General features: G+C 42.4%; 2 protein-coding genes across 3 annotated transcripts; one reads left to right on the top strand and one right to left on the bottom strand.

Annotated features, from left to right (window-relative positions):
- The first annotated feature begins 298 nt into the window (after positions 1-298).
- On the top strand, positions 299-874 carry LOC149401808 (uncharacterized). Its single transcript, XM_089610894.1, has one exon. The coding sequence runs from the start codon at positions 299-301 to the stop codon at positions 872-874; it is 576 nt and encodes a 191-aa protein (XP_089467020.1).
- A 4,354-nt stretch (positions 875-5,228) lies between these two features.
- On the bottom strand, positions 5,229-10,376 carry LOC149401807 (calcineurin B subunit-like protein). 2 transcript variants are annotated; one of them, XM_089612302.1, is made up of 14 exons: positions 9,731-10,376; positions 8,922-9,102; positions 8,733-8,792; positions 8,059-8,222; positions 7,905-7,968; positions 7,741-7,809; positions 7,411-7,506; positions 7,125-7,169; positions 6,470-6,540; positions 6,247-6,313; positions 6,076-6,126; positions 5,820-5,930; positions 5,673-5,720; positions 5,229-5,602 (listed from the first exon to the last, which is right to left on the bottom strand). In XM_089612302.1, exons 1-14 carry the CDS (start codon positions 10,165-10,167, stop codon positions 5,420-5,422), a joined length of 1,647 nt encoding a protein of 548 aa, XP_089468428.1. In that variant the 5' UTR covers positions 10,168-10,376; the 3' UTR covers positions 5,229-5,419. The 2 variants fall into 2 exon arrangements, with proteins under 2 accessions (XP_089468428.1, XP_089468429.1); XM_089612303.1 differs by having other exon boundaries at positions 5,229-5,590; positions 9,731-10,371.
- Between the last annotated feature and the right edge of the window lie 492 nt (positions 10,377-10,868).

The raw sequence follows: 10,868 nt of genomic DNA, 5'->3' as shown, positions 1-10,868 counted from the left end.
CTTGACGGGATTCAACGGGGAAACGACTCTTTCCATGGGAACAATAAAATTGCACGTCCAAACAGATTGGATGAACAAGCTCGTCGTCCTCGATTGTCCCTCCCCATACAACATGATCTTGGGAAGACCATGGATACACGGCATGAAGGCCATTCCCTCAACCCACTATTACTGCATCCATTTCTCGACATCCGATGAAATTTGAGAAATCAGAGGTAGCCAGGAGGCCGCACGGATCTACTACATGAATAGCTACAAGATGAAGGTCGGCAAAGCAATCACCGATCAATAGCAATTAATGACTATTAGATCGATCAGAATAGAAGATGAACTAGGGAGTGACGAGGTGGAGCATCTCGACAAACAAGACTCACCTAGAATTAAAATTACAGTACATATTCAGCTCGACGGAACCGACCCTGAAAAGTGTGTCGGGATCGGTGCCGAGCTAAAAGGCATCCTCCGACGAGAGTTGATATGCTTCCTGAAAAAGAACAAATCTACTTTTGCTTGGACTATAAAAGACATGCCAAGAATTAGCATCGACGTTGCCTCACGTCAACTCTACGTCGATCCAAGTTTCAAACCTGTAAAGCAGAAAAGGCGTAAGCTCGGCCATGAGCGAGGCAAAGTACTTAATGATGAGGTCAAAAGACTTATGGGGGATGGCTCCATCCACAAGGTGAAATATCTCGACTGGTTGGCGAACACCATCCTTGTTAAGAAAAAGAATGGAAAGTACATAGTTTGCATTGACTTCACCGACCTTAACAAAGCATGCTTGAGAGACAGCCTCCCCCGGCCTTATGTCGACCAGCTCGTCGAAGAAACAGCAGGTTATAAGATGCTATCGTTTACGGATGTCTTCTCATAATATAACCAAAATTCTGATGCATCTCCACAATCAAGAAAAGACTCTGTTCATAACACATCGAGTGAAAAAATGCTATAAAATGATGCCCTTCGGACTAAAGAACGCAACCTATCAACAACTAGTGAAAGAAATGTTCATGGAGAAAATAGGAAAAAACTATGGAGGTTTACATCGACGACATGTTGGTACAATCTTTATTGCATTTGCATGAATGCTTCGAGATACTTAACAAGTATCAAATGAAGTTTAATCCAGCTAAATGCTCGCTTTGCGTGTCCTTCGGGAAATTCATAGGGTACTTGGTGACCCATAGATGAATTGAGATGAACCTAGACAAGTTACACGCTTTGCGAGAAACGCCACCACCAAGAAACAGACGGGAGGTGTAAAGATTAGCATGCAGAATGGCCGCGCTTGATCAATATATCTCCCCCTCAACGGATACGTGCCCTCCATTTTACCAACTCCTTAAGGCATATAAGAAGTCAGAATGAAAAGAAAAATGCGAAAAGACATTCAAAGAATTAATGACTTACCTAGCAACATCACCAATACTTACGAAACCGGTCGAAGAAGAACCGCTCTTTCTCTACATCGATGTGTCTCACGCGGCAGCAAGTGGAGTACTAGTCAGAGAAGACCGGGGTGACTAGCGATCTGTATTTTATGTAAGCATATTGCTCGTTAACGTAGAAGTCGGTCAAGGGACCGAACCGGAGTGGCGCATCTCCAAAGGCTTCGACTGAAACCCACACCTACGCTCTCCAGTTGTGCTTCTCCGAGTTTGTGATCAACTTGGTGTTCCGGCGATCGCGGGTCATGAAGAAACTGGGTTGCCCGGGAGCAGGGAAGACTGCGACAAGATTACGGAAGTCGCTCACGGTCATAGCCCGCTCAGTCTGGCAATGCCACTCCATGTGGCACATCGTCACCATGCGATAAAACGACGGGCTCATCTGACAGGCATGCACCGCCAGTCGCGCAAGGAGCTGCTGGACGATGGGCTGAAACGGCAACCGCAACCCACAGTGGAGACTTGCAACCGAAACTGCGGAAAATCCACGAGGTGGACAGAAAGGACGGTCGTCCGGCAAGGGACGGAGAAACGCCACGGACGTCGGAATGGCGTATGCCTCCCTGAGGCCGATGAATGTTCGGTAGATGAGCGAGCTCGACGCATCGATCCCCGAACAATCGAAGCCCTCGAGATACCACTCCGTCCTAGCGAGAGACCTCGCCGACACTATCGTTTCCACATCAGAAGTCTTGGACCGAGCGCCTCTTAGCCCCAAGGGAGTGCCTTCGTCCTCCGAAACAGCCGTGGCAGTCGCCGGTGACCCTTCGGGACGCTCCGTTGCAGGACCTTCATCTCCCGTGCACGCTTCTGAGTCACCTCTGGGGTCTTTTGACTCTGGCCCAATGTCGTCCACACAGTCAATCTCGTCGAGAACCGATTCTAGCGGGGTCGTCGCAGCCACGCTAACAACTTCTCCCGGCACGCCATGAACGTCCAAGTCGGGCTTTGGCTCGTCACGCGCCTCCTCGCCGATCAAGTTGATTACGAGGCGAAGCGTAGCTTCCCCGGACGCAGGTTGACCAGCACTCTCGTCTGCGACACGCCCAGTCGGCGCGCACTCCTCCCGAGGCTGAGGAACGGGCGCAGTCGCGCCCAGCTCGCCTTTTTTAAACCACTGCTCCACTCCACTTGGATCCTCTTCCACGTGCAAGGGAAACCCCCTAGTCCCGAAAAGAGGTCGTCCTCTACATGCTCAGAGTCCTGAAACAAGAGAGAGAAATCAATCTCGGGATCCTCAGTTGAGAAGGGGGAGGGGATATCCATAATGCAAAAGTGTAGAGAGAGATGAAAAGTGTAGAGAAAGGGAGAAAAAATAAAGTGGGAGAATAAGAGAAGGGAGGGTAGGAGTCCAAATCCTACTCCCACAAGATGGAAAAAAGAGGAAAAGACCCCCAAAAGTCGAATTCCCCCGTGCAAACGCGTCACCCCCGCGCACAAATTTTGCGCGCCGCGCAATACGCGCCGCACGGCCCGCGCGCCGGGCCGTCTGGGGCGCGCGCCGCGCGGTCGCAACAAAAAAATGTGGGTGACGGTGAGGACTTTGAAACGAAGTTTCTTCAAACACCCGACTGAGAGGACTTGAAGTTCATCACCGGGAGCCTCCCGAGCGACGAACTTGGGGGCTAATGTTGTCGGTCGTTTTCGGAAAACCCGGAGCGCCGAGAAGATGGGCCGCTTAAAGGGCCGATGGTCAGGCCGGAGGTCCTGAAGTGTGGCAAGCCTTCCGTCGCGAGTCGCTGGCAAGCCTTCGTGCCAAGACTTTCAGCTCTTCGAGTCGAGTCATTCTCCTCAAGTCGAGTCTCGCTCCTCGAGTCGAGTCATTCTCCTTGAGTTGATCCTCGCTCCTCGAGTCGAGTCGTTCCCCTCGAGTCGAGCCTTGCTCCTTGAGTTGAGTCATTCTCCTCGAGTCGAGCCTCGGGCCGTTCTCCTCGAGTCGAACCTCGGTCCTCGAGTTAAGTCGTCCTCCATGAGTAGAGACTTTCATATTTCACGCGACAAGCATGATGTCCGAAGCTCAGACGGCCCAACGGGCCAAATAAGACAAAGGCCGCAAAGGCCCACGAAAAGTCAGCCAGGCGCGCGCCGCGCCCAGCGCGGCACATCCCGTGTGCCGCGGGTTGCGCGTCGCGCGGGGCAGACCGCGCGCCGCGCGTTGCGCGCCCCCAGTCCCACATGAACGAGAAATGAGTCTCCTAAGGCCCTCCAACTACTATAAATATCTCCTCTCATTGAGGGGGAAGCCATCCTATTCATTCCTATCAATACGCTCGAATTCTCGCTCTCATTTGCTTCTCTTGATGCCATCTATGGCCTGAAGCGTTTTCTACGAGTTTCTCTCGTTCTCAGAGGTTCCGAAGCACTCTCGGGGACTCCCGGACGTCGCTCCCTCTGATCGAACACCGAAACTAGTGCCCAGGCATGCTCCTATGGTTTTCCACCGAAAATCCCTTATGCGTCTAGCACACTAGACGCGTCCGCGATTTCTGAAGTTCTGAGACGTCGTCGAGGACTCCTCTGCGCTCCGTCTCCTTCGTCGAGAACGCCTCCCCCCAGGCTCTGCGCCTCACTCTGCGTTACATACGCCCTGAACTACGTTCTGACCTGATCTCACGCACGAGTACGTAGGCAGCCTACACCAAAAAAGGCACGGTCACTCCTCCTCCTCACCCCTTCTCTTTTCTGAGAAGCGCGTTGATTTGAGAAAACCCAGCTCGAGACTTTTGAGTTCACACCTTTGGCTCGGATGCGGCCACTTGGTCCGGCCTTAGGTCGAACCGCCCGAAGCTTTTAATAGTTGTTCATTTTCGTGCGACAACAATAATTAAATATAAAAACTGTCTCAAATAAAAATTGATTCCTAAAAACGTGTGAATATAAAAGCTATGAATGTGAAAACTGCTTTCTCAAAATTTAAAACGCGTAAAAAAAATATGGGGCCGTTTGGTTATGTTTTCTGTTCCCGTTTTCTGTTTTCTGATTCTAAATTCTAGTAAACAGTTTTAGAAAAACTATTTGGTTATGAATTTAGAAAACAGATTTAGAATCATGTTTCTGTTTTCTTTGAAATTTGTTTAGAAAACAGAAAACAATGAAAAGTTGTTTTCTATTTTATCTCTATACAATTGAATGGAAAACATAACCAAACAACATTTAAAATATCTAAATCTGTTTTTTAAATTTAAAAATTAGAATCAGAAAACAGAATTTAAAAACATAAAACGAGTTTAGAAAACTAAACCAAACGACCCATATAAAAATTGTCCTACATAAACTTGCAGCCAATTTGTAACCGAATCCCAAAAAAAAAAAATACAAAGTCAATTAAAACGTATTACGTATTTTAAACCACGCCTAACCGGTTATAAAAAGCACCCAAAAAAAAATTGAAACCGATTAATTAAATAGGGTTAAAAAAATAATTTCAACATACATGGATAAAACCACGTCAATAAAATGGCCATATATCTCAAAAATTTCAAATGTTAGGCACAATGAAATTCGCAAATTTCGACAAATTGAGTTATTAACGAAAGTCTATTTATATTTATATTTCAGTAAAGAAATAATTTCAAAAACTCTGTGCGCGTGCGTATGTGTCGAGGTGACTCAACTAACACAGTTTAATTTAATGACACTGTTTCCCATAGAACATTTCACCTTTTTTTACATTTGTTACCTGGTCTCTCTGGCATCTTCATCTTTTTTTTTTTATTCTGATCCAACCCGATCCCAGTTACTTTACCATCTTCCTCGATTAGACATAAATAATGTCACACGTTGAGTTTAAAGTAATAAGCTATTAAGAGACTCCAAGTGTTGTGGATGAATGAAAACATGTCATATTGGGGCAAGATGGATGGAAAAATTACAGATGCCCCAGCAAAAGCTTATAAAAACTCTCAAAACCCTTTTCTGTATGTATTTCACCAAATATTACAAGCCACAAAAATATGTCCGAAATCGAGCTACTAAACCGTCTCCTCTCTCAACCCATTAGTATCTTCTGATAAATCACTGAGCAAAAAACACGGCGAGAAAAGCGCGATCAGCAGTGGATTCTTTCTCAGGCACGTCAAGAACTCGTCTTTGCTAATCTTCCCATCGCCATCGGAATCGAAGAGACTGAACAATTCACGGCCCTGCAAATAATACTGAACTAATATAATTTTTTCGCAGATTATTGATTGTCGTAGGACATGACCGAATTAATCCACGTTATACCTCATCCTGGTTCAGGTCTGGGATTGCGTATCGGATGGAATCTGCAAGCTGGTCCAAAGAAGAAGAGCAAGAGAGACGGATCAGAAAATGACAAGTCCAGGCAAGTTATAGAAGAACAAATGCGAGTGGGGGTTTTGAGAAGCCTACTTGATGTACCGAAATGGAATCATATCCTCCAATTGCACATTTAAGAAAGGCTAATTCGCAGGCTTGTCGGAATACGGACTGGCTCATTACGTTTGCAGATCCAAATAAGAACTGAGACAGCAACAAAATGCGATATTGAAAGTTAGTCCTAGAACTTGGGCATTTAAGCTTCGCAGTTTCATCCTTGACCTATTAGAGGCTAGAATCTCAACACGCAAGAAGATGCACTATGCAAGTAAACAAATGGGGTTATGACCTGCTTAAACGTGATCACTCCTCTTTTCTCAGTGTCAATGAATGAAAATATCTGCAATACAACAAAAAGTGCGCATTATGTAATCAAATTCTAAAATTGAATTTAAGAAAGAAAATGCAGAAGAAGTAATAAGCAGACATATGTCAAGGTAGATAGGGTGAAGAAGCTAACCTCCTCGGCTATAGCACAACTCTTCAGTCTTAGAGCCTTCAAAAACTCATGGTATTTGACACGACCACTGCAAGATGAAATAATAATGATAAGGAAGAAAAAAAAATGCCATACTATACCCAATACTTGTGATCAACTAGATATGTGACGAATACAAACGTAAATATTTGCAAGAAAAATTCAAGCATTTACCGTGACATGATCCAGAAAAATTTCACTGTACCTGGAGTCAGGATTCATGGACAGAAACTTTTCCAAAAACTCTACAGCTTCCAAGCTGCTAATATGGTGTAACTGAAAAATAATAAGATGATATCCATATTATTTTCTAGACAAAACTTCGACTAGACATGATGTTCCATACTGGAGCAAAACAAATACAAGGGAATCATTCCTGAAATGTGATCAGATTTTTCACATTTTCAGAATCATGAAGCATACAGGAATAAAAATCTTCGGTGATATTCGAGAGAATAAATTGGATGACAAAACATGATAAAACAAGTAAATTACATTACGTTGTTAACACAGCAAAAACGTTGTCTGACATCACAACAGGTGCAAATGGGCAAACGCAACAATCATGCTCAACGCAGCCCGTTGTTTTTAAAAATCTCATATACATGTTTAACAGTATCATCTCCCACCATGACTAACTAGTTCATTATTTTTTAAAATAATTTATTATCTTTTAAAATGTGAACAATGATGGTGAATTGATCATGACTAGCAAACAAAAGAAACAGATTTCACACTTGAGTGCATCGCCCACAATAAAGGTAATCATTCCCAAGGATGTGCACATTTTCAGATCTCTTATTTTGAAAAACCTAAACAGGTAAACATTTTACGCATCAAATCCAACACATTAAACTCACTAATTCCACTCTAGCCATTTCCACCATGTATGCTGAGGGGTCTGCCTGCCGAAAAAACAAAAAATGAAACCCAAAAGGATGTTATGTCGAGATGATTGATTCGTTCCAAGGAAGATGAAGCACTGGGCAGTACTAGAAGGAAACAATTTACAAAAACCCATAAGGAAACGTAATTTCATAATTCCTCTGGAAATGTAGTAGTCCATTCCATATGAACAAAAATCTAGGTTTAGATCAAAGAAGATGATAATGTTTTATAAATATTATAGCTAAAAATTACAAATACCTGTTCTGATTCAGAGGCTTTCAGTAGAAGCATCACATCCCCATAAGAATGAGACGTCTGTACGACATTTAATGCAGTTGCAAGTGCCTGACTGGTCTGCACATATTTGCATTGTACAACATATGAAGTGAAACTTAATTAACAGTCCATGAAGACCATACCATGAACACTTTAGGGAATGAAAAATTGGCTCTTGAAAGAATACACGAAAAGTTTCTGAAGAAGCACTTCAACGCTGCGGTGTCCCACAATTTGTTTAATAGAAAAACTATAATCATGTATTTTAGTTTTTTTTTTTAGTCGCGGATTTAGTGGCAAGCGAATAGTTACCCTGTCTGCAAAATGGATGGCACTTTCTTTTTCATGATCAAGGGGCGAAACAACTGGAAGGTACTCAACCTGATAAATATTAAATTATACATGCATATATTAGATCCTAAGAACACTTCACATGTCAGGCCAGAATTCAAAATCAAGTGAACAGAAAAAGGTACCTCCATGAAATTGTGAAATTGAGTGAACATCCTAAACATGAGCTTTGCTAGAGAGATGTGCCCCCTAATATGATCCAGAAGGAATACGATTTAGTAGGAAAGGAATAGAGTACAGGAACGAAAAAAAGTTAAACTTCAAAGCCAGATGTTTTACCAGGATTGGTCAAAGTGTACATGAGGGTAGCGAACAACCACCGGCTGAATTGGATAACCAGGTATAAATGCACCAAGTTGAAACGAGATTAAACCCTTTCCGTTGGTAGTGGTTCCCTCAGGAAATAAAAGAAGTCGAGGAAATATATCGCAAGAAGCTTTTCTCTGTTTTCAGATCCTAGAAAGCACACTTCTGTATCAAATAGCTTATAAACTGGTAAAATATGATATACATATGTGCGAAGGTAAAAAATATCGCATAAAAAACTACTACCTATAACTTATCCATGAGAACTCACAAAATTTATTTATTAACTGAGCCATCCACAAGTATAAACAGTCAAATATTCTTGAAGATATCATTCATAAATAAAAAAATATATATATATAAAATAAAAACATGTTTATTTCTTTTGGAAATTTCCTGCCTAACGACTTGCCACGGAAAATAGAAGAGCAATATAACGTATAATGAAGCAAATCCCAAGGTATGTGTGAAGGAAGAAAGAGAGAACTGAAAATTAAAACAAGAAATTCTCAAGACATTTCAAGGGTAAAAGCCGTGGGAGAAAAGCTTGATATTTCATTTCTTAATGCCGTGTAAGCACTGAAATCAAACCCGCCTAACTCTTTAACGAAATCTGATCTGCTACAGAACTTATAGAAACTTCCTACCTTTATTTCGCTAACAGCGTGCTTCCTTGACGATGGAGAGAATCTATTAACATAGATAACCTGATAACAAAAGAAAATTATAACAGAAACCATGAAACTAGCTTCAAATGTAAAGACTGGGATAGTAAACACTAAAGACCATGATGAGTAACTTTGTTAACTAGAGGAAGCCTAGAAACAAGCAAATACCTGCATTGCTCTGATAATAGTTCCAACAAAAGGTATGGAATCATGGGATTCGGAGGCTACAATGGTCGGAAACAATTCATAGAAATAAAAAATAGGTTCAATATAAGATACGTGATTAGATACAACTATCGGAGCCATATCTCTAGGAGCGGGTTTCCCTTTCCGTCTAATCCAATGATAACTGCAAAGAGATAAGCAAGGGAAATGCTTTTATTTTAAGAACATAGTCAAATCTAATAAAATAAAAACCCAAGCTTAAACAAAAATATTCTTCTCTTGTGGGCAATAATATTAACTTGCCAAACACATGGCAATACTAGGGAGTTCTAAGCACAAAATATTCAATAACACAACGTAACTCCTCCTGAATAATCTAATTTTTCCACATAATCTAGTTTTTCAAAGCCCCAGATATTTTCTACATAAAAAAATAATAATAATAAATAATTAATTAATTAATTAAAATCTTATGAAATATGAAGCCAAATCTCTGCTAATTTGATCTGCTTCAAAAACACTTCCTTTTTAGTTTCACACGGTTAAAACTCTATACCTGCCCATTAAATTTCCCAACTACCCTCAAGTTTCTCAATTCCTAGAGAAATAATCAATAGGAAAACCTAGTCTCGAATGAAATCCTTCACTTTATTTTTTAACAGTCGAATGAAAACCTTTTACCATATCCAATTAAACAGACTAAAACGAGTCTATCCAAATCAAAGCCCGCTGATCCACAAGCAATCAATTTCACAAAACAAATAAAAGAAAGAAATGAATTTCATATTTCCGAAACCTCCATGAAATCTCACCCGAAAGAGAAGAGAATACATCGAGCGGAAACCCTAGTGATCCACATGAATCGGCACCGCCACTTCGGCATCGGATTGTGCTTGTCCTTCCAACCGTACAGAGCCAGTTTCGTCGCCAAATATCCCACGGCCAAACACGTCCCGAAGAGCACGAGTCTCACGGCGGCGATTGGAAGGAGGAGCAGAATTTTGAGCCACTCGTACGCGCCGGCGATCTTCTCCGTGTGGTTCCGGAAGGGGTTGAGAGTCTGCTCGCGAGGTACATCGAACCAGTCCGATCCGAGGAACTCGTAGGGGTTTCTATGGCACGAATCACCGCCGATTCCGCTGCTTGAGGAAGACTGTTCATCGTCTCCTTCGACGACGTTGACGACGAAGTGAGGGTTCTCGGAAAGCGGAGACGATAAGAGAGGAGAGGAAAGATCGCCGTCCGCCATTGAAGCGAAAGGTCGAGAGAAACGAGGCGTGGATCCCGTGTGGGAATCTGTGCACGTATATATATATATATATATATATATTGTATATTGGTGTATGTATATGTGGAATATCTATAGGTGCGTTGTGTGGTGTTGTGGTGTGTTCATAGTGGTCAGAATATTTAATGATTTTCGTCTTCTCTTTTTCTTTGACTACCCATACCCCGTAATGCATGTGAGCGTGCTAGCAAAAGAAAGAGCATAATTATTTAGGGGAAAATGTTTATTCGACCCACGTGTTTTATACTTTATTTTACTTATTATCATGCCTATCAAATTAGATTACGGGTTCCATGCCCTCTTCTCCCAAAAGAATTGGGATGTACGTTCGGCGGTTCGCTTGGAGTGTCTTGAGGTGTTGAACCGAGGGACGAGTGTTAAGGGTTGGAATGCGACAAATATCGTCCTTATTCCGAAGGTGAAGAATCCGAGCCGCGTGGGGATTATCGACCCATTAACTTGTGCAATGTCATGCTCAATAACTTTTTTGAGTTCCTCAATCTCCATTTGCAGTCGATTAATTCTTCTAAGAAGACCTGGAATCACTTGCTTAGCTCTTCTGCACATCTCTGGGTCAATCCACATAAAGAAATCACAGCCTCCATTTGCCTGAAGAACAAAACCACCGATTTCCGCAATAAACCACCAAACCAAATAAAACG

This window comes from Urtica dioica, chromosome 4 (genome assembly GCF_054948205.1).
Source record: "Urtica dioica subsp. dioica isolate 48M chromosome 4, U.dioica_male_clone48M_v1_H2, whole genome shotgun sequence".
Classification (NCBI taxonomy): domain Eukaryota; kingdom Viridiplantae; phylum Streptophyta; class Magnoliopsida; order Rosales; family Urticaceae; genus Urtica; species Urtica dioica.
Note: the sequence above shows the minus strand (reverse complement) of the source record. Positions and strands in the feature narration are given on the sequence as shown.